The following is a 24,422-nucleotide window of genomic DNA, read 5'->3' on the forward strand; positions in this document are numbered from 1 at the left end:
ACAAACACTTACCACCATGCACCAGCGGGGCCGTACAGATCCCCAAAGAGCGGGAGACAAGACAGAATAAATGGCACTCCCCAAGCAGTAAACTGGTATGCCCTATAAAAGATAAAAAAGGTACTGAGTGATATAGGGATAGTATAATGTAAATTATATTTGGTATCAGCAAGAAAGTGTCTATCACAAATATTAAGCTGGCCATACATGAGATAACTGCACAATGAATGAAAGCTCGATAGACAGTCCCCTCTCCTGACTTCACCATACACATGATCACTCAACTCGGCCGAGTGTTTATGTGTTTTCAATTGGGAAATAGGTAAAAGACATTTGTGGCAGCAGAATATCTCCCCTAAAAATAAAAGGATTGGCCATTAACATACCAAGGCCTCATCATTCTCTACCAAACACCTTCTGTCAGGGGAGAGTTGGAAGGCAACAGATGGTCTGCTGATCCAGAAGAAATTAGGTGGGTTCAGACAACTTTCATTTAATGTTTATGGATTTGTCTTTTTAAGTCAATGACTTGGTTTTCTCTAAAATAATCTCATCACTTCCTAAGATTTCAGTAGACTGGTCACAATCCTACTCGGCCACGTTTCTGATCTGGTGCTCATATAGGGAATAAGGTGGAGCCTTGTTTCTCACTAACCTTAATCTAGCCCTGCAGGTATACAAAATTATATTCATAGATCATTTAAAGAGCGTGTCGACCTTTCCAATCAATTTATCACTCTAAAGGTATGTCCACACGTATGCAACTTTTAGCTGCATTTTACAGTACCAGCTATGGCTATGAGAAATCTCATGAACACAGCTTGATTTTTATCCTGAGTATTTTGTGCAAAGCCTGATTTTTGGCAGAATGGAGCATGTCACTTCTTTCACCGTTTTTTCAGCACATTTTACCCATTGCTGGTGGTGAAAAAACACAGGTATCACGTTTTGCTGTGTTTTTGGTGCCAAAATCTGATGGAGTAGAATCAGATTTTATTTTTTGCCACTAATCTTTATCATCATGCACAAGAGACAAATGTAGTGTGAGAAAAACGCACAACAAAAAACACAACAAAAACTAAGCAAAACCTCCTTTTTTGCAGGCAGTTTCTTACAGCCAAGAAAGAGAGCAGGTTTTGCCTATGGAAAAAAACGCACCAAAAACGCAACGTGTGAACATAGCCTAATGCATCTAAAATAAAAAAAATGAAGAAACTTTGCGAATGGTGCTGAAAAATAGATATCCTTTGTGAATACAGCTCTTACTCAGACCTATAGGTCTCCATGGCAACAAAAAAAGCATATGTAGGCCTATCCTACAGTCATACCCAACTTTGCCTTACTTTATGGACTACTTTGTTTGCAGTCTGCAACCATGGAGATATAAAGGTCAGCATAAAAGCTGTTGACAGTAGAATGTTTTCAAAACTATTGGTAAAGTTGCTTTATTATCTTTAGATTTAGATGCATATTCATGTGTATACCAATAGGGTATTGTCCAGTGCCTTGAAAAAGTATTCATACCCTGTGAACGTTTCCACATTTTTTTTCACGTTACACCAGCAATCTTAAATGTATTTTATTGGGATTTTATGTGATATTCCAGCACAAAGTAGAAAGTATTTGTGAAGTGTAAAGAAAGTGTAAAGAAAATGATACCTGGCTTTCTAAATATTTTAAAAATCTGAAAATTGTGACATACATTTGTATTCAGCCCCGGAGTCAATACCTTGTAGGACCACCTTTTTCTGCAATTACTGCTGCAAGTCTTTAGGGGTATGTCTGTCATGTTTGGCTATATAAAATACACTGCTTATTTTTTTTGTTCAAGTCTTAAAAGGAATCTGTCACCCCATGGATGATTTTTACCTATTACTATGGGCATACAGGTAATTGAATGGTTAAAGGGAACCTGTCACCTGAATTTGGCGGGACTGATTTTGGGTCATATGGGCGGAGTTTTCGGGTGTTTGATTCACCCTTTCCTTACCCGCTGGCTGCATGCTGGCCGCAGTATTGGATTGAAGTTCATTCTCTGTCCTCCGTAGTACACGCCTTGTGCAGGCGTGTACTACAGAGGACAGAGAATGAACTTCAATCCAATATTGCAGCCAGCATGCAGCCAGCGGGTAAGGAAAGGGTGAATCAAACACCCAAAAACTCCGCCCATATGACCCAAAACCAGTCCCGCCAAATTCAGGTGACAGGTTCCTTTTAAACCAATCTTACCTGTATGCCTCATAGCTGTGGTGTAGACATTGAGAAATTGATTTATAATCTTTTATGTTAATGATTTCTTTCAGGCTCCAGGGTGTGCGGTGCATGGAAGAAATCATTGCCCCCCTCACTTCATACTATCATCCCCCTCCCATCAGCGCCATACTGACCTTGTTGGCGCTGCAATTCCGCGTATGTGCTGATTTTTTTTGTTTGTTTTTTTTTACCCCTGAAGGCCTTATCTCTAGGATTTACTTATCTTTGAGCTAGAGGTGAAGACCAGCTGCTATACTGTCTCCCATGTATAGAGAAGTTCCTGCTGTCCTGTGTCTATGTAGCATATGTTCAGTTACAGCAGCAGGCCTTATACAGAACAACTGAGCAGTGCACCTGTGAATTCAGTGTAAGGGTGATATAAAACAGTAACTAGGAAGCTGTAGCACTAGTCAGTCAGTGACTGTGCCCATCTATCTTACTCTTCTCTGTACTCCTCCTCTTCCTCTCTGAATATACTTCAATAGTCAGTTATAGTATGATCCCCTAGAAAGCTGGCAATAAATTTTGCCTGACCAAGATGGATTTTAGCAGCAGCATATCAGAGTCAATGGTTAGTTACTGTATATGAAGCAAGGGGAGGAGGAAGAGATTCTGAAGTGTAGAAATAAGCACATTTCTCTGATAAGGTCTTGAGATCGGGGTCCATAAACCCCAGAGAACAAAGCTATGCAGCTTCAACTCGAATGGAGCAATGGTGCACATGTTCGTCCTCCACTCCATTCATTGTAAATAGGAGTGCTGAGTACAGCGCTTGGCTATTTCCAGCAGTCTCACAGACAATGAATAGTTCGGTGGTCGAGCATGTGCACCTATGCTCAATTCAAGACTTGGTTACAACAGAGCCTTGTTCTTGTGGTTCCAGATCTCTAATCTTGGGATTGTTGGGAGTTCCAGCAGTCGGACACCCAAGTGATGAACAAGTTATCCTCTAACCAAAGGATATTTAACTTGTTAATTTGGGAATGACTCTTAAATCTTTGCAGCAAGCACCAGACAAGATTTCCACTGTGAGCGCAGAAGTTTCATGTATTTATAATTTGCACCCCAATCCACTTTCCAACCACTAATTGACATCTTTCTCAGCACAGTATTAAGGAGAAACTGTCAACTAGAGGCTAGTGGGAGAGGGAAGCATCAGCTCATAAATACATCAGATCAGATTTAAATCTAAGTTGAGATTGATCAAAAATACTCAACATTACTGTAGTGCCACGTACCCCAAGATAGAAACATCTGCACTGCAAATGTAGTAATTAGGAACAGAAACCTTTTTGAAGAAACCTTGAAGCATATTCTACAAACCTAAAGGATGTGAAATAAAACTACACGGTTAACTAAACCTAAATACAAATATTTCATATGACTTTTTGGCAAGGATGTGGGATTTATAGAAGATAAAGGAAAAAAGAAAAAAAAACGAAAATCTAATGAAAGCTACGGAACAAAATTTACAGTCTTTTGGGTTATTTGAAGGTTAATAAAATCAATTTAACAAAATTTAGTCAGAAAATTGTGACATTTGAAATGTCAGCCTAAATGCCCTTTGACTACTAAGAAATGTATGTTCATTTATGGTCAATAAGCAGCATCCAAAGTGATAAAGAATAAAGAGTGTAGTCAGAAATACCACACTACATTACTTTCTAATAAACCATTGGAAAGGACACGTGAAATAAAACTTTAGTCTAGTTCAGTAAGCTGGAATTGCCATGATCCCAGAATGAAGGAGCCAGACTTCACGAAAAAGAAAGCAACTATTCCACTTATCTGTCAGGTTGGATAATGTAACAAAGCAGCAGTTATAGGGTTAATCTGCAGGTTCACAGCGTTAGGAAGGAGCCCGGTCACTGTACTGAAAGTGCAGCATGTATATGTACTTATTCATAGCATACAGTGGGGCAAAAAAGTATTTAGTCAGTCAGCAATAGTGCAAGTTCCACCACTTAAAAAGATGAGAGGCGTCTGTAATTTACATCATAGGTAGACCTCAACTATGGGAGACAAACTGAGAAAAAAAAATCCAGAAAATTACATTGTCTGTCTTTTTATCATTTTATTTGCATATTATGGTGGAAAATAAGTATTTGGTCAGAAACAAAATTTCATCTCAATACTTTGTAATATATCCTTTGTTGGCAATGACAGAGGTCAAACGTTTTCTGTAAGTCTTCACAAGGTTGCCACACACTGTTGTTGGTATGTTGGCCCATTCCTCCATGCAGATCTCCTCTAGAGCAGTGATGTTTTTGGCTTTTCGCTTGGCAACACGGACTTTCAACTCCCTCCAAAGGTTTTCTATAGGGTTGAGATCTGGAGACTGGCTAGGCCACTCCAGGACCTTGAAATGCTTCTTACGAAGCCACTCCTTCGTTGCCCTGGCGGTGTGCTTTGGATCATTGTCATGTTGAAAGACCCAGCCACGTTTCATCTTCAATGCCCTTGCTGATGGAAGGAGGTTTGCACTCAAATTCTCACGATACATGGCCCCATTCATTCTTTCATGTACCCGGATCATTCGTCCTGGCCCCTTTGCAGAGAAACAGCCCCAAAGCATGATGTTTCCACCACCATGCTTTACAGTAGGTATGGTGTTTGATGGATGCAACTCAGTATTCTTTTTCCTCCAAACACGACAAGTTGTGTTTCTACCAAACAGTTCCAGTTTGGTTTCATCAGACCATAGGACATTCTCCCAAAACTCCTCTGGATCATCCAAATGCTCTCTAGCAAACTTCAGACGGGCCCGGACATGTACTGGCTTAAGCAGTGGGACACGTCTGGCACTGCAGGATCTGAGTCCATGGTGGCGTAGTGTGTTACATATGGTAGGCCTTGTTACATTGGTCCCAGCCCTCTGCAGTTCATTCACTAGGTCCCCCCGCGTGGTTCTGGGATTTTTGCTCACCGTTCTTGTGATCATTCTGACCCCATGGTGTGGGATTTTGCGTGGAGACCCAGATCGAGGGAGATTATCAGTGGTCTTGTATGTCTTCCATTTTCTAATTATTGCTCCCACTGTTGATTTCTTCACTCCAAGCTGGTTGGCTATTGCAGATTCAGTCTTCCCAGCCTGGTGCAGGGCTACAATTTTGTTTCTGGTGTCCTTTGACAGTTCTTTGGTCTTCACCATAGTGGAGTTTGGAGTCAGACTGTTTGAGGATGTGCACAGGTGTCTTTTTATACTGATAACAAGTTTAAACAGGTGCCATTACTACAGGTAATGAGTGGAGGAAAGAGGAGACTCGTAAAGAAGAAGTTACAGGTCTGTGAGAGCCAGAAATCTTGATTGTTTGTTTCTGACCAAATACTTATTTTCCACCATAATATGCAAATAAAATGTTAAAAAAACAGACATTGTGATTTTCTGGATTTTTTTTTCTCAGTTTGTCTCCCATAGTTGAGGTCTACCTATGATGTAAATTACAGACACCTCTCATCTTTTTAAGTGGTGGAACTTGCACTATTGCTGACTGACTAAATACTTTTTTGCCTCACTGTATATGGACCATTGGCCAGGATATTAGATCATTGGGGACTGGCTTAAGACCTCTTGTATGGTAAACCACAAGGGCATATATAATATTCCAGGATTCCTTATTGAACTTCTTAGGAACATCTTCTATTTGTACTAAGGGAAATTTAATCTCATACCTCATCATATATACTACCAATCTTGAGGCAGTCCTTTTTTATATGTACGGTAGAGTGAGAGAGTATTATATACATGGCTATAGTGACTCATGACGGGGACACCATTACTATTATTGTTATACTCTGTACTGTACTTTAAACTTTAGGTTAAAAACAATCAACACCAGATATGTGTCACTTATATCTGTCTTTAAATTGGTAGTAATAGCACAACATACACTTTATTTTAATAAAACTATAAATGTTAAAGTATAAATAATTCTGTCTATTTATGGCCAGATTACAACTGTCTGTACTATCAAATGATATACTCTATTTTGTGAAAATGTATTACTCAGTGTATCTCTTTGAGGCACTCTTGCTTGTTAATATATGTTAATTTTAGTGAAGGTCTAATAAAAAGTGATTTTATTGATTGGTGGCATGGTATTGGCACCAGGTTCCTATCCCCATGACCTAGGTTTGTGGGGTTCGTAAGTATGGCAGTTCTATAGGACTTGAAGCCGGCAGCTTACAGTTGTATCTTTAAAAACATTTAATGTATTTCCTATCTTTTTGTATCCTCTTCCTTGTTTGTGGAAGGCAATAAAACTTGTCTTAACTTTTTGGAACACTCTCTTGACAAGCCAAGAATATCAGTGAACTGGACACCAATGCCTATGAGAAATGGACTAAGATTCCTCAGGAACGCTGACAGAAGCTGGTGTAGCTATGAATCACATTTGCAGCTGGTCATAAAGCCAAAGGTGTTCTACTAAGTAACGGCAGTAGTCATTAAAAGTGTAATTTTGTCTGGAATTGTAGAAACCATGTTATATTAGTTGTGTTGAGTTATTTACATTTTGTTGCTGTGTTTTAATGCAATAGCAAAAAGTTTGTATATTTCCATTGTAAAATAAATTTATACCACACAGTATTTTTTTAATTAAATCTCTCTGGAAAGAAAATGGTAGTGCATGAAAAAAAAAAAGTCAACTAGGGTTAGTGCGATTTTATTTATACCTCCCATCCCATTGGCCGTATCTATGATCTGTGGCTGCTGCACCGGAAAATGAGTATTGTCTCTTACTTGCTGATGCTCATGGCTCTTCTTTTCATTAGCTCATAGTCATTGTTGCAGTATGATGCACGTGACATAGTGCAGGTCTGGCTAATAAAAGGAAAAGCCTCGGATGTCAGCAGGTAAGAGGCAGTACTCATGTTCCCATACAAAAGCCATAGATAGCTGTCATTGTCAATGGAATGGGATGTGTGAATAAATTCGCAACAACTCTAGAGCCAATGCATATGTAAGGGTAATGGACAATGGTTATCTTGTTTCTGTCCCTGAAGACATCAATCGTGTTGTATTGTACAGTAATAGTAACAGTGTCTCTTGGTATATATTGTGTACTATAATATGGAAATGTACAGTGTATAAGTAATGTAAAGGCAGTGTACAGTACAGGATAAACCATAGTTTAGGACTTAGGACATAAAATAGGTAGGATGAGGTAGTGACTGTAGTTAATGACAATAGGGTAAGGTAAGTGTTAATGTTCAGGACTAGCCCATAGTGGAAGGGGTTTAGTGTTAGGGCAATTGACTGCTTCCTGCAGATAGTTAGATAGAGACAAGTTCAAGTTGTAGTAAAAAGCGTCTGTGAGCAGTGCTGCAGTTTGGGTGAACTACTAAGTAGGAGACTAAGGGACAAGGGGGCAGCGTGACCTGGAACTGACTGAAGAGACAAACTGCCTTTCTACCTTAAAGAGGTCTTTGGATATGACGACACAACACGAGAAATTTTGAACTGGCTAAACGCTGAGGGTAACAGACCTAAACGGGACTGAGTTTGTAGGATTAGCGGTTGGTCTCGAGCGGTAGATCCATGGCGCCAATAGTGGAAGAAATAGGACGTGGAGCCACTGAGCATGTAGAGACCTGCTGATCAAGAAAGTCGCAACAAGCTAGGCTGTGATATAGTACGGAAAACTCGTGTGCTTCACCTGCCCTGAGGTAGACTACAGTGGAAGGAAACCTTGTGTGTGAAAAGGATTATACTGTGAGGAAAGGTCCATAAGACTTCGTATCTGCTACCCCTTGTGCATAACCCTTATCAAGTCACCGTTCAGAGAAGACTATGTTTTAGAACAGAAGTCTCCTTTATTGAACTTCAAAATGTACTGTCCTGGCAAAGCAACACCATCGTCCAAGGCAACCTGCGCAGAAGCATGGCTCTGGCTACACCAACAACCAGCCAGGACCCATCTTTTTCTGTAGAGAATCAGTGAGACATGAAGAAGTTCTCCCATGACTACCACCCTCTGGCACCTTACACATACCAATATGAAGTATGTCAAAAGGAGATACTTTCACTGTATGCCAGATAAATGGGTATAAGTGTTGAGAGCTTTCCTAGCAAATTCACTGAACAGAGTCCACAAATGTATTATGATCAGAGGCTTAGAAGCTGGAAATCACTCTCTGATGTCCATATGCACTAATATGAAATTGAGGCATTTGTATAAATAAATGATTAAGCGATTTTATAAGTTTGGTAAAGTTTTGGACTATAGGCCCTCGTTCATACTTCCTTTTTTCCTCATATGTGAAAACATACTTTTTTTCAGTTTGCTGATTCCATTATTTGGTGCTGGTGTCAGTTTTTACAATCTGTGTATCATCCATTTTGTTTGTAAAAGCAAAAAGTAATTGTATGTGCTTCTGAATGGGCCTGTCAAATAGTGACAAGGGACTCTGGGTACTTACCGGATCTCTCAAACTATGGGTACCCTAGGCTATCTCTGTCCCCTGGATTACACTGGATGGCGGAGAAGCAGGAGTCACGCACCTTGCTATGCTCCTATTTTACCCTTATCTATTCCCTCCCCCACCCAGGGAGATATGAGGCTGAAGTGTATAGGCAAACACTACCCAGACAGACAAGGCTAAAAAAAATCATACAAATACTCTCACAAGACAACAGACTGGGAAATGGGAGGAATAGGAAGGAAGAAACCAAATGGGAGAGGATAAGGATAAACATGCAAACAGCATCAGACTGGAGCTTCTTTGGCCCACCAGAGAAAATAATTCTTGGGACCCACTATGTAGCTACATAGAAATAAATACAAGACCATCAATTGTGTAGTAAAACGCGCTAATATCAGGGTATACTATAAGGTAGTACACGTCTTAATTATGTAGCAGGGTTGGGGAAGCCCCCTCATAGAATATAAAGTAGCCAACTCACAGAATATAAAGTAGCCCCCTCATAGGGTACAATGCAGCCCCCTCATAGCATATAAAGTAGCCCCCTCATATAGTATAATGTAGCCCCCTCACAGAATATAATGCAGCCCTCATATAGTATAATGCAGCCCCCTCATAGAATATAATGTAGCCCCCATAGAATATAATGCAACCAGCCTCAGAGTATAATGCAACCCTCTCATAAGGTATAATGCAGCCCCCATAGAATATAATGTAACCCCCCCATAGGGTATAATGCAGCACCCTTCATATAGTAAAATACAGCCTCTCCCCAGAATATAATGTAGCCCCACTCATAGTATAATGCAGCCCCCCACAGAATATAATGTAGGCCCATCAGAGTATAATGTAGCCCCCTCATAGGGTCTCATACTGCCACCACTTAGGGTATAATGCTGCTACCCTCATAGGGTATAATGCAGCTCCCCCATAGGGTATAATGCAGCACCCCCATAGGGTATAATGCTGCCCCCTCATAGGGTATAATGTAGCTCCCACATAGGGAATACTGCTGCCCTCCATAGGGTATATGTAGCTCCTACCATAGGGAATAATGCTGCCCCCCTCATAGGGTGCAATGTAGCTCCCCCATAGGGTATAATGCTGCCCCCATAGGGTATAATGGAGCTCACCCATAGGGAATAATGCTGCCCCCCTCATAGGGTACAATGTAGCTCCCACATAGGGTATAATGCTGCCCCATAGGGTATAATGTAGCTCCCCTAATAGGGAATAATGCCCCCCCCTCATAGGGTTCAATGTAGCTCCCCCATAGGGTATAATGCTTCCCCCCATATGGTATAAAGTAATTCCCCAATAGGGAATACTGCTGCCCCCCATAGGGTATAATGTAGCTCCCCCATAGGGAATACTGCTGCCCCAGGACTCGATGTGTGTCAGAGGCGAGGGGAATGATGGGAGAGGGAGCGTCATCTGATGCCCTCTCCTTCATTAATGCGCATTGGGGGCAGTGCTGGTGCATTGGGGGCGTGGGGAAACGTGAATATTCATTTCACTTTAGCAGCAGTAACAGGCTTCGGTTTCCTGTGATGCGCTGCTGCTCCACTGGCACCAGGGGCCCCCATAGCATCTGTGTGGTGTGCCGCTATTCGCGACATGCCACTGGCTGGGGGCCCCTGGAGCAACGGGGGCCCTAGGCGGCTGCTGGCACTGTATGCCAGCAGGTGTCAATGCCTGGGCCCACCAGAGAATCCTCCGGTTCTCCAGTGGCCCAGTCCAACCCTGCATGCAAACCAACTCCACACAGCAATCTCCTGAAAAACTCCCCAACTGCCTACTCCAAACACTGAACTCTCTTGTTCAACTCCAAACTAGGTAGTGGTAATTAGCATTGACAAGGTCTCAAGCAAGGTGGAAGGTTCACATGAGTTACACTAAGCAGTTTAACACTTGCTGCACCAAAGCAAAGAAAACCAGAACTGCTAATATGATGGTGAAGCTGTTCTTACTACGACAGGAGTGTCACCAAAAGCTGTGATCGTCTGACCCCATTCTGTCACGGTATACAAGTGTCAGGGAGAGTTTGATCTGCAAAATGAATCAAAAGCAGACATATCTCTTTTTTTCTAGTTCTTCAGGTTTTTTTTTCTGATTTTTCTTGAATTTTGATGCACCTTTAGAACTGTAGTGGTAGAAATACAGTGAATATGAACAAGTTCCAAAGAGCCTCCTTCCTCAATCTTAATAGCTGCTATAATTGTTGCCCACTGCGTAAAACCCTGGAGATAATATCACAGCTAATGAGAAGCCAAAAGGGAAAAAAAGAAATAAAATGCATACTTTTATAGCTCGCAGAAGGTAGCTTGTGTCAGAAATTAGTAGCAGAGGAACTGTAAGGGGAGAATACATAAACAGAGTATTTCAAAGGAATACAATACACATTTCAATGGTGTCCTCCGAAGAACAGGAAGACATTACAATATTGTTATAAATGGAAATCACATCATTGAGAAACCTTTAGACAGAACATAGAGCATTTTCAACCATAAATAAAATACTCCTTAATAGTGATGGGCAAATCCGTGGATGTTCGAGTCCGGCGGGTTTGGCCAAACAGTAAAAAAAATAAAATAAAGTTTGGTTTGGGTACCAGAAGAGTACCCAAATCGAGACACCATTCACATTAATGGGGGGCCCGAACATCCATTGGTTGCCACCCTGTCATCATTACCGCCAGTCAGAGGTCTGCAGTTCCAACACTGTCAGATTACAGCGTGAGCCCGCAGCTGTGACTGGAGATAATGAGTTTACCTCCAGTCACAAGCGTCGGCCGATGGGACTACTGCCCCCATCAGCCTATGCCTGCTGTCACTGATAACAGCAAAAGCAGGTGCGCCTGATGAGAGTATTCATGATCCAGCACCTGCATTATAAATACCTTTAAAAAAAAAAATGGTGTGGGCTAGCCTGTATTTTTTTTTTTTAAAACAAGCATGGCAAAACTGACAGATGCGGGCTGAAACCCTATTAGCTATCAGCCAGTTTTTTTACATTATTTAAATAACCAGACAAGCTAAAGCAGACACGGTAACCTGCCGTAAACTCATTGAGCTCACTTTTTCTTACTGTGCTGGCGGTGATCTCACTGAGATCACCACAGTTCATTGGCGCAGCTGGGAACGCAGCCTCAGTGACTTGAGGTAACAGAGACCTATTTTTAGAGCTACCAGGTTGCACTCAGATCATAGAGCATGAGGTTCTGAAGCAGCCTCATATCCGGGTAAACTTGAAACTGTATCGGATACCTAAAGCCCGCTGTGAGGTGATCTTGAAAGAGGTGAAGAGGATGTTAAGCTTTGGAGTAATTGAACAGTCCAAGAATGACTAGTCCAGTTCCATACTCTTAGTGCCCAAACCATATGGAGAATGATGGTTTTGCAATGACTATAGGAAGCTGAATGAAGTCTCTAAATTCAATTCGCAAACAATGTCCCGTGTCGATTAATTAATTGAAAGGCCGAGGTCAGCTGATGAAATATTCACTGCTCCCCACGCCCCGGATTATGGGAGTGGAGAGCAGTAAATATTCATAGTTTTTAATGGCGGGCACACTGTTAGCACAGCCATCAGATTCCTGCAGTGGCTAGGCGATCACGTGTGCCCGCTATTAAGAGAATGAATATTCACTACACCCCACGCCATTCATTCTCTTTAATAGCGGCACACGTGATCGCCCAGCCACTGCAGGAGTGGCGGCTGCTGCTAACAGTGTGCCCGCTATTAAAAACAATGAATATTCACTGCTGACCTCGGCATGTGGGCGTGCATGGCAGTAATGTCATGCACTGTTATAAGCTGAAATCAGATGCTGGCATCAGCACAGGACACCGCACTGTGGGGAAGCAGAGGTAAGGTAAGTAAAATTGTTTATTTTTTTATGTGTGCAGCATGATAGGGGCCATATATACCAGAATGGGGGCAATACATAGAAGGATGGGGATGAGGTGACCATGTATACAAGGATGGGGATGAGGGGACCATGTATACCAGAATGGGGATGATGGGGCCATGCATACCAGGATGCTAAAAAGCTCTATCTTGGTCTCATCTGTTCGCAAGTCTCTTTCCCAGAAGGATTTTGGCTTTCTACACACTACCTTGGCTTACGTACATTTTGGCAAACTGCAGTTTAGCTTTTTTATGTCTCTGTGTCAGTCAGCAATGGGGTCCTCCTGTGTCTCCTGCTATAGTGTTTCATTTCATTCAAACATTGACGTATAGTTTGCGCTGACACTAATGCATCCTGAGCCTGCAGGAGGGCTTGAATTTCTTTGGAACTTGATTGGGGATGCTTATCCACCATCCGGACTATCCTGCTTTGCAAACTTCCGTCAATTTTTCTCTACCATCCACATCCAGGCAGATTAGCTACAGTACCATGGGTTGTAAACTTCTTGATTATGTTGTGCATTGTGGACAAAGAAACATCAAGATCTCTGGAGATCGACTTGTATGCTTGAGATTGTGAATATTTATTAACACTTTTGGTTCTCAAGTCCTTAGACAGCTCACTGACACACAATGCAAAGATTGAGGCAACTTCTCACCTTTTAATCTGGGTTCAAGTGTGATTTTCATATTGCCCACACCTGTTACTTGCCACATGAATCAAAGCTGTTTACCCACAATTTTGGAAAGGTGCCAATAATTTTAGATGGCTCATTTTGAGGTTGTGTGTGAAATTATGTTTAATTTGCCTTTTTTTCAGTTTTTTTTGTGTTGTTCCAATACACACAAAGGAAATAAGCATGTGTATCTCAAAGTATGCGTAATTGCAATAATTGTCTAGGAAAAATACTTCATTTTTTTAAACAATTTCAATGGTGCCAACACTTGTCATGAAAATATACAATATATTTCAATATCTGCTGTATATCTTAATATATTTGAAATATAAAATAATTGCAGCAAAATTGAATGTAGTATTTTATGTATGTTCAACGTGGAATTTAATGAGAAAAATACTACGGTATATATTGTTTGCTGGAAATACAGAAATAGTCCACTTGAGAACAACTTCTAGTTAACAAGTGGGAGTGATTTTCATTTGGGTTGTATCTTGCGAACATGAAATATAACCAATTGAAGCAGTGAATTAGGCAGGAGGATGGAAAGTCTATGGCAGAGGAAATTAAGAAAAGTATTCTTTTGTTTTTTCAAGGAAAAGTCATCATCATATGAACAACTGTTGATATCTGAAGAGCACACGGAAAATGAACATCTTTTGTAGAAGCCAAACAAGGGAGAAATAATACAGTATATGCATGAAAACAAATTCTAAAAGAAAATTTCCTGTGAAGGTCAAAGATGGGAGGGAAGCTGTGGGGGCTGAATAAAAGGCCTGTGTTGTCTTTCGCAGAAGGATGAGAAATTAAAGTTATTATGACAAGAAGAAATCACATGTATGTCGCTGGGCCCCAACTGTAATTTTCTCTATGAATGAGCACACTGTGTGCCCAGGTCACATGTTCTGATGCCCTGGAAACAGGAAGCGCAACCTAGGAGCTGGGAGCACGGAGCCATAATCAGAAGGTGAGTTAAGTGTTTGTTGTTTTATCATGTGCTTACCAGCAGGGGGCAGGGGGCATATAGTGACCGGGGGGGCCATGTGCGTGCCAGCAGGGGGGCATATTTTGATGGGGGAGTTCATGTGTGTGCCAGCAGGGGGGCATATAGTGACCGGGGGGGGGCATGTGCATGCCAGCAGGGGGCATATAGTGACCGGGGGGGAAATGTGCATGCCAGCAGGGGGGCATAGAGAGAGGGGGCCATGTGAGTGCCAGCAAGGGGGCATATAGTGACCGGAAGGGGTCATATCCAGGATGGGATGGGGGGCAGTGTGCCAGCAGCACAGGGTGCAATGTGCCAGCACAAGGGGCAATGTGCCAGTACAGGGGGGCCATGTGCCAGCACAAGGGGGCCATGTGCCAGGATGGGGGGTTATATAAATACCAGGATGAGGGACATATATATGATTTGTAAGATGGACACTGGCATTATTAGGGTATGTGCACACGTTGCGGTTTTTGCTGCGCATCCGCAGCAGTTTTCCATGTGGTGTGCAGTAGAATGTTAACCTATGGAAAACAAAAACCGCTGTGCTTCCTGCAGATAGTTAGATAGAGACAAGTTCAAGTTGTAGTAAAAAGCGTCTGTGAGCAGTGCTGCAGTTTGGGTGAACTACTAAGTAGGAGACTAAGGGACAAGGGGGCAGCGTGACCTGGAACTGACTGAAGAGACAAACTGCCTTTCTACCTTAAAGAGGTCTTTGGATATGACGACACAACACGAGAAATTTTGAACTGGCTAAACGCTGAGGGTAACAGACCTAAACGGGACTGAGTTTGTAGGATTAGCGGTTGGTCTCGAGCGGTAGATCCATGGCGCCAATAGTGGAAGAAATAGGACGTGGAGCCACTGAGCATGTAGAGACCTGCTGATCAAGAAAGTCGCAACAAGCTAGGCTGTGATATAGTACGGAAAACTCGTGTGCTTCACCTGCCCTGAGGTAGACTACAGTGGAAGGAAACCTTGTGTGTGAAAAGGATTATACTGTGAGGAAAGGTCCATAAGACTTCGTATCTGCTACCCCTTGTGCATAACCCTTATCAAGTCACCGTTCAGAGAAGACTATGTTTTAGAACAGAAGTCTCCTTTATTGAACTTCAAAATGTACTGTCCTGGCAAAGCAACACCATCGTCCAAGGCAACCTGCGCAGAAGCATGGCTCTGGCTACACCAACAACCAGCCAGGACCCATCTTTTTCTGTAGAGAATCAGTGAGACATGAAGAAGTTCTCCCATGACTACCACCCTCTGGCACCTTACACATACCAATATGAAGTATGTCAAAAGGAGATACTTTCACTGTATGCCAGATAAATGGGTATAAGTGTTGAGAGCTTTCCTAGCAAATTCACTGAACAGAGTCCACAAATGTATTATGATCAGAGGCTTAGAAGCTGGAAATCACTCTCTGATGTCCATATGCACTAATATGAAATTGAGGCATTTGTATAAATAAATGATTAAGCGATTTTATAAGTTTGGTAAAGTTTTGGACTATAGGCCCTCGTTCATACTTCCTTTTTTCCTCATATGTGAAAAAATACTTTTTTTCAGTTTGCTGATTCCATTATTTGGTGCTGGTGTCAGTTTTTACAATCTGTGTATCATCCATTTTGTTTGTAAAAGCAAAAAGTAATTGTATGTGCTTCTGAATGGGCCTGTCAAATAGTGACAAGGGACTCTGGGTACTTACCGGATCTCTCAAACTATGGGTACCCTAGGCTATCTCTGTCCCCTGGATTACACTGGATGGCGGAGAAGCAGGAGTCACGCACCTTGCTATGCTCCTATTTTACCCTTATCTATTCCCTCCCCCACCCAGGGAGATATGAGGCTGAAGTGTATAGGCAAACACTACCCAGACAGACAAGGCTAAAAAAAATCATACAAATACTCTCACAAGACAACAGACTGGGAAATGGGAGGAATAGGAAGGAAGAAACCAAATGGGAGAGGATAAGGATAAACATGCAAACAGCATCAGACTGGAGCTTCTTTGGCCCACCAGAGAAAATAATTCTTGGGACCCACTATGTAGCTACATAGAAATAAATACAAGACCATCAATTGTGTAGTAAAACGCGCTAATATCAGGGTATACTATAAGGTAGTACACGTCTTAATTATGTAGCAGGGTTGGGGAAGCCCCCTCATAGAATATAAAGTAGCCAACTCACAGAATATAAAGTAGCCCCCTCATAGGGTACAATGCAGCCCCCTCATAGCATATAAAGTAGCCCCCTCATATAGTATAATGTAGCCCCCTCACAGAATATAATGCAGCCCTCATATAGTATAATGCAGCCCCCTCATAGAATATAATGTAGCCCCCATAGAATATAATGCAACCAGCCTCAGAGTATAATGCAACCCTCTCATAAGGTATAATGCAGCCCCCATAGAATATAATGTAGCCCCCCCATAGGGTATAATGCAGCACCCTTCATATAGTAAAATACAGCCTCTCCCCAGAATATAATGTAGCCCCACTCATAGTATAATGCAGCCCCCCACAGAATATAATGTAGGCCCATCAGAGTATAATGTAGCCCCCTCATAGGGTCTCATACTGCCACCACTTAGGGTATAATGCTGCTACCCTCATAGGGTATAATGCAGCTCCCCCATAGGGTATAATGCAGCACCCCCATAGGGTATAATGCTGCCCCCTCATAGGGTATAATGTAGCTCCCACATAGGGAATACTGCTGCCCTCCATAGGGTATATGTAGCTCCTACCATAGGGAATAATGCTGCCCCCCTCATAGGGTGCAATGTAGCTCCCCCATAGGGTATAATGCTGCCCCCATAGGGTATAATGGAGCTCACCCATAGGGAATAATGCTGCCCCCCTCATAGGGTACAATGTAGCTCCCACATAGGGTATAATGCTGCCCCATAGGGTATAATGTAGCTCCCCTAATAGGGAATAATGCCCCCCCCCTCATAGGGTTCAATGTAGCTCCCCCATAGGGTATAATGCTTCCCCCCATATGGTATAAAGTAATTCCCCAATAGGGAATACTGCTGCCCCCCATAGGGTATAATGTAGCTCCCCCATAGGGAATACTGCTGCCCCAGGACTCGATGTGTGTCAGAGGCGAGGGGAATGATGGGAGAGGGAGCGTCATCTGATGCCCTCTCCTTCATTAATGCGCATTGGGGGCAGTGCTGGTGCATTGGGGGCGTGGGGAAACGTGAATATTCATTTCACTTTAGCAGCAGTAACAGGCTTCGGTTTCCTGTGATGCGCTGCTGCTCCACTGGCACCAGGGGCCCCCATAGCATCTGTGTGGTGTGCCGCTATTCGCGACATGCCACTGGCTGGGGGCCCCTGGAGCAACGGGGGCCCTAGGCGGCTGCTGGCACTGTATGCCAGCAGGTGTCAATGCCTGGGCCCACCAGAGAATCCTCCGGTTCTCCAGTGGCCCAGTCCAACCCTGCATGCAAACCAACTCCACACAGCAATCTCCTGAAAAACTCCCCAACTGCCTACTCCAAACACTGAACTCTCTTGTTCAACTCCAAACTAGGTAGTGGTAATTAGCATTGACAAGGTCTCAAGCAAGGTGGAAGGTTCACATGAGTTACACTAAGCAGTTTAACACTTGCTGCACCAAAGCAAAGAAAACCAGAACTGCTAATATGATGGTGAAGCTGTTCTTACTACGACAGGAGTGTCACCAAAAGCTGTGATCGTCTGACCCCATTCTGTCACGGTATACAAGTGTCAGGGAGAGTTTGATCTGCAAAATGAATCAAAAGCAGACATATCTCTTTTTTTCTAGTTCTTCAGGTTTTTTTTTCTGATTTTTCTTGAATTTTGATGCACCTTTAGAACTGTAGTGGTAGAAATACAGTGAATATGAACAAGTTCCAAAGAGCCTCCTTCCTCAATCTTAATAGCTGCTATAATTGTTGCCCACTGCGTAAAACCCTGGAGATAATATCACAGCTAATGAGAAGCCAAAAGGGAAAAAAAGAAATAAAATGCATACTTTTATAGCTCGCAGAAGGTAGCTTGTGTCAGAAATTAGTAGCAGAGGAACTGTAAGGGGAGAATACATAAACAGAGTATTTCAAAGGAATACAATACACATTTCAATGGTGTCCTCCGAAGAACAGGAAGACATTACAATATTGTTATAAATGGAAATCACATCATTGAGAAACCTTTAGACAGAACATAGAGCATTTTCAACCATAAATAAAATACTCCTTAATAGTGATGGGCAAATCCGTGGATGTTCGAGTCCGGCGGGTTTGGCCAAACAGTAAAAAAAATAAAATAAAGTTTGGTTTGGGTACCAGAAGAGTACCCAAATCGAGACACCATTCACATTAATGGGGGGCCCGAACATCCATTGGTTGCCACCCTGTCATCATTACCGCCAGTCAGAGGTCTGCAGTTCCAACACTGTCAGATTACAGCGTGAGCCCGCAGCTGTGACTGGAGATAATGAGTTTACCTCCAGTCACAAGCGTCGGCCGATGGGACTACTGCCCCCATCAGCCTATGCCTGCTGTCACTGATAACAGCAAAAGCAGGTGCGCCTGATGAGAGTATTCATGATCCAGCACCTGCATTATAAATACCTTTAAAAAAAAAAATGGTGTGGGCTAGCCTGTATTTTTTTTTTTTAAAACAAGCATGGCAAAACTGACAGATGCGGGCTGAAACCCTATTAGCTATCAGCCAGTTTTTTTACATTATTTAAATAACCAGACAAGCTAAAGCAGACACGGTAACCTGCCGTAAACTCATTGAGCTCACTTTTTCTTACTGTGCTGGCGGTGATCTCACTGAGATCACCACAGTTCATTGGCGCAGCTGGGAACGCAGCCTCAGTGACTTGAGGTAACAGAGACCTATTTTTAGAGCTACCAGGTTGCACTCAGATCATAGAGCATGAGGTTCTGAAGCAGCCTCATATCCGGGTAAACTTGAAACTGTATCGGATACCTAAAGCCCGCTGTGAGGTGATCTTGAAAGAGGTGAAGAGGATGTTAAGCTTTGGAGTAATTGAACAGTCCAAGAATGACTAGTCCAGTTCCATACTCTTAGTGCCCAAACCATATGGAGAATGATGGTTTTGCAATGACTATAGGAAGCTGAATGAAGTCTCTAAATTCAATTCGCAAACAATGTCCCGTGTCGATTAATTAATTGAAAGGCCGAGGTCAGCTGATGAAATATTCACTGCTCCCCACGCCCCGGATTATGGGAGTGGAGAGCAGTAAATATTCATAGTTTTTAATGGCGGGCACACTGTTAGCACAGCCATCAGATTCCTGCAGTGGCTAGGCGATCACGTGTGCCCGCTATTAAGAGAATGAATATTCACTACACCCCACGCCATTCATTCTCTTTAATAGCGGCACACGTGATCGCCCAGCCACTGCAGGAGTGGCGGCTGCTGCTAACAGTGTGCCCGCTATTAAAAACAATGAATATTCACTGCTGACCTCGGCATGTGGGCGTGCATGGCAGTAATGTCATGCACTGTTATAAGCTGAAATCAGATGCTGGCATCAGCACAGGACACCGCACTGTGGGGAAGCAGAGGTAAGGTAAGTAAAATTGTTTATTTTTTTATGTGTGCAGCATGATAGGGGCCATATATACCAGAATGGGGGCAATACATAGAAGGATGGGGATGAGGTGACCATGTATACAAGGATGGGGATGAGGGGACCATGTATACCAGAATGGGGATGATGGGGCCATGCATACCAGGATGCTAAAAAGCTCTATCTTGGTCTCATCTGTTCGCAAGTCTCTTTCCCAGAAGGATTTTGGCTTTCTACACACTACCTTGGCTTACGTACATTTTGGCAAACTGCAGTTTAGCTTTTTTATGTCTCTGTGTCAGTCAGCAATGGGGTCCTCCTGTGTCTCCTGCTATAGTGTTTCATTTCATTCAAACATTGACGTATAGTTTGCGCTGACACTAATGCATCCTGAGCCTGCAGGAGGGCTTGAATTTCTTTGGAACTTGATTGGGGATGCTTATCCACCATCCGGACTATCCTGCTTTGCAAACTTCCGTCAATTTTTCTCTACCATCCACATCCAGGCAGATTAGCTACAGTACCATGGGTTGTAAACTTCTTGATTATGTTGTGCATTGTGGACAAAGAAACATCAAGATCTCTGGAGATCGACTTGTATGCTTGAGATTGTGAATATTTATTAACACTTTTGGTTCTCAAGTCCTTAGACAGCTCACTGACACACAATGCAAAGATTGAGGCAACTTCTCACCTTTTAATCTGGGTTCAAGTGTGATTTTCATATTGCCCACACCTGTTACTTGCCACATGAATCAAAGCTGTTTACCCACAATTTTGGAAAGGTGCCAATAATTTTAGATGGCTCATTTTGAGGTTGTGTGTGAAATTATGTTTAATTTGCCTTTTTTTCAGTTTTTTTTGTGTTGTTCCAATACACACAAAGGAAATAAGCATGTGTATCTCAAAGTATGCGTAATTGCAATAATTGTCTAGGAAAAATACTTCATTTTTTTAAACAATTTCAATGGTGCCAACACTTGTCATGAAAATATACAATATATTTCAATATCTGCTGTATATCTTAATATATTTGAAATATAAAATAATTGCAGCAAAATTGAATGTAGTATTTTATGTATGTTCAACGTGGAATTTAATGAGAAAAATACTACGGTATATATTGTTTGCTGGAAATACAGAAATAGTCCACTTGAGAACAACTTCTAGTTACCAAGTGGGAGTGATTTTCATTTGGGTTGTATCTTGCGAACATGAAATATAACCAATTGAAGCAGTGAATTAGGCAGGAGGATGGAAAGTCTATGGCAGAGGAAATTAAGAAAAGTATTCTTTTGTTTTTTCAAGGAAAAGTCATCATCATATGAACAACTGTTGATATCTGAAGAGCACACGGAAAATGAACATCTTTTGTAGAAGCCAAACAAGGGAGAAATAATACAGTATATGCATGAAAACAAATTCTAAAAGAAAATTTCCTGTGAAGGTCAAAGATGGGAGGGAAGCTGTGGGGGCTGAATAAAAGGCCTGTGTTGTCTTTCGCAGAAGGATGAGAAATTAAAGTTATTATGACAAGAAGAAATCACATGTATGTCGCTGGGCCCCAACTGTAATTTTCTCTATGAATGAGCACACTGTGTGCCCAGGTCACATGTTCTGATGCCCTGGAAACAGGAAGCGCAACCTAGGAGCTGGGAGCACGGAGCCATAATCAGAAGGTGAGTTAAGTGTTTGTTGTTTTATCATGTGCTTACCAGCAGGGGGCAGGGGGCATATAGTGACCGGGGGGGCCATGTGCGTGCCAGCAGGGGGGCATATTTTGATGGGGGAGTTCATGTGTGTGCCAGCAGGGGGGCATATAGTGACCGGGGGGGGCATGTGCATGCCAGCAGGGGGCATATAGTGACCGGGGGGGAAATGTGCATGCCAGCAGGGGGGCATAGAGAGAGGGGGCCATGTGAGTGCCAGCAAGGGGGCATATAGTGACCGGAAGGGGTCATATCCAGGATGGGATGGGGGGCAGTGTGCCAGCAGCACAGGGGGCAATGTGCCAGCACAAGGGGCAATGTGCCAGTACAGGGGGGCCATGTGCCAGCACAAGGGGGCCACGTGCCAGGATGGGGGGTTATATAAATACCAGGATGAGGGACATATATATGATTTGTAAGATGGACACTGGCATTATTAGGGTATGTGCACACGTTGCGGTTTTTGCTGCGCATCCGCAGCAGTTTTCCATGTGGTGTGCAGTAGAATTTAACCTATGGAAAACAAAAACCGCTGTGCACATGCTGCGGAAAAAAACACACGGAAACGCTGCGGTTTATTTTCCGCAGCATGACAATTCTTTGTGCGGAATCCGCAGCGGTTTGGCACCTGCTCCATATTAAAAATCCGCAGGTGTCTAAAACCGCAGTGGAAACCGCACAAAAAAACGCGATAAATCCGCAGTACTTTTTGCACTGCGGATTTAATCAATTGCACATGGCCTAAGACAGACCCCCATTTAACATAAAAAGTGCGTCTTATAATCAGGTGCGTCTTATAAAGGGAAAAATACGGTAGTTTATGTAGTTTGACAAGAAAGTGCTACACTACCTAGTAGTTGGCTTGCTCTGTATCAGAAATGTGCACCACTATTTTGACACAATTTTTGGCACATTCTTTTGCATTTTAAGCCATACGTAAAAATAGAATGTGTGCGTTAACATAACTTATTGATGGATGGTTACAGAGTGTATTTGTCACGGGGCAGAAATAGGAAGACAAGAGATTAGGAATCTGGGCCCCTGAACTGCCCCTCAGGCTAGGGGAAGCCCTGTCTTTCCTTAACTTGGGGGTACCCTTGAAGGTAGGGAGGCCCAAGTCACCGACCTGTCCCTGTCTCCTGTTAAACCCTGAACTAAATCCCCAACCCCCACCCCAGGGGGCGAACAGTGTAAACAGCACCACAAAGCAAATAAACAATATAAGAGTGAGGGGAACACGATACCAAAAGGTGAATGCACAAACTACAAAAAAACAAAACTCAGAACTTAGCTTGTGCACGCCGCTGCAAACTCCACAACAAAGATAGTACAGCAACTGAGCTCAAACACCAGACTTGGCTGACACCAGGGAGCTGCTACTGCAAGGTTGGACTCCTGAGGCTGCCGTCACACTAGCAGTATTTGGTCAGTATTTTACCTCAGTATTTGGAAGCCAAAACCAGGAGTGGAACAATCAGAGGAAAAGTATAATAGAAACATATGCACCACTTCTGCATTTATCACCCACTCCTGGTTTTGGCTTACAAATACTGATGTAAAATACTGACCAAATACTGATAGTGTGACGGCAGCCTGAAAGGAACTGTATAACCAACAGTCAGCTGATGCACCAGGTGACCTTATAAAGGATGGTGGGAGTGGTCACAAACATCAGCTGACCCAGCAGCAATGCAGTGCAATGCAATAACACCAGCGGCCACCGGGGGGAGAAAACTACATTAACCCCCAATAATGACCAGAAAAGGGAAAAAATCTGAGGGAAACCAGATCTGCCACAGATCCAAACATGGATCGTGACAGTATTATAGGAGTAACGTGTATTGCACTGAAATTTTTTTACCATGTACAAACAAATTAATAGGTTGAACTAACTGCCTGACAAAATGCCATTCCTACGATGTCCATGAAAAAACACAGACATGTGAACTTCCTCAGAGATTATTCCGTGTTTGTGTTCTATCCGTGAAAATCATGGAAAGATCACGTACGTGCAACATGAACGTCTGAATGAGGCTTAGGCTACTTTCACACATCAGGTTTTTTAATCCCGGCTGTTTACGGCTCTTAAGAGAAAAACCGGAACTGTTTTTAAAAAAAACGGAACCGGTTTTCTCCAATGACTTGTATAAGCACCGGATCGCGCTGGATGGCCCTGCGTTTCTGCATAATTTTGCCGGATCTGGCTAAAATTCTGGTTCCGGCATCTGGAAAAACGTCTATTGTAAAGTTTTTTGTCTGTGGCGAAAAGCCGGAAGGGCTGGATCCGGCTCTTCCGGCTTTTCGCTACAATGCACGTCTATGGACACCGGATTGCGCCGGATCCGGAAAAAAGGCGGATCTGGCGGCCTGATCCGGCTTTTTAAACTGAGCATGTTCAGAAGCTATTGGTCTGCCCCCAGGACACATATAAACCAATGCCATTGAGGCCCCACTTATTTCCAGCCATACTGCCTGCCAGAGAGCCCACACCCTGCCAAGAATCTTCCAGACCCTGCCAAAAGGGCCAGCCAGAGAGCGAAGCCAAGCCATGTCTTCTTCTGGGAGCCCTCCCTCCCGTCGGCAGCGCACTGAGGTAAATATATATGCTTTTAATTTTGCTCTTGCTCTCTCCCTCTGTGTGTGTGTATGTATGTACAGGATGTGTGTCTGTGTCTGTGTGTGTGTTTATAGCTTAATATATTTCGCCATCTTTCTCTTTTGTAGGAAGCTGCTGCTGCAGCCAGAGGTGCTCCCAGAAGAAGAGCGAAGGGGTGGAGAAATACCTGAAGCGGGATCACAATTGGTATGTTTCTTTCATTTATCGCAGAACCACAACCTCACACTACACCCAACACATAACAACACAAGATACTTACA

At 42.9% G+C, this 24,422-nt stretch overlaps 1 protein-coding gene across 3 annotated transcripts in view; it reads right to left on the minus strand.

The window, feature by feature from the left end:
* The window catches only part of LOC138673050 (uncharacterized), a 996,796-nt gene that overhangs the window by 395,476 nt on the left and 576,898 nt on the right, over positions 1–24,422 (minus strand). For all 3 annotated transcript variants that reach the window (XM_069761611.1, XM_069761612.1, XM_069761610.1), the window contains one exon: positions 13–102. In XM_069761611.1, coding sequence (XP_069617712.1) covers positions 13–102 — 90 coding nt within the window. The remainder of the gene's footprint in view (positions 1–12; positions 103–24,422) is intronic.

This window comes from Ranitomeya imitator, chromosome 3 (assembly GCF_032444005.1).
Source record: "Ranitomeya imitator isolate aRanImi1 chromosome 3, aRanImi1.pri, whole genome shotgun sequence".
NCBI classification, from domain to species: domain Eukaryota; kingdom Metazoa; phylum Chordata; class Amphibia; order Anura; family Dendrobatidae; genus Ranitomeya; species Ranitomeya imitator.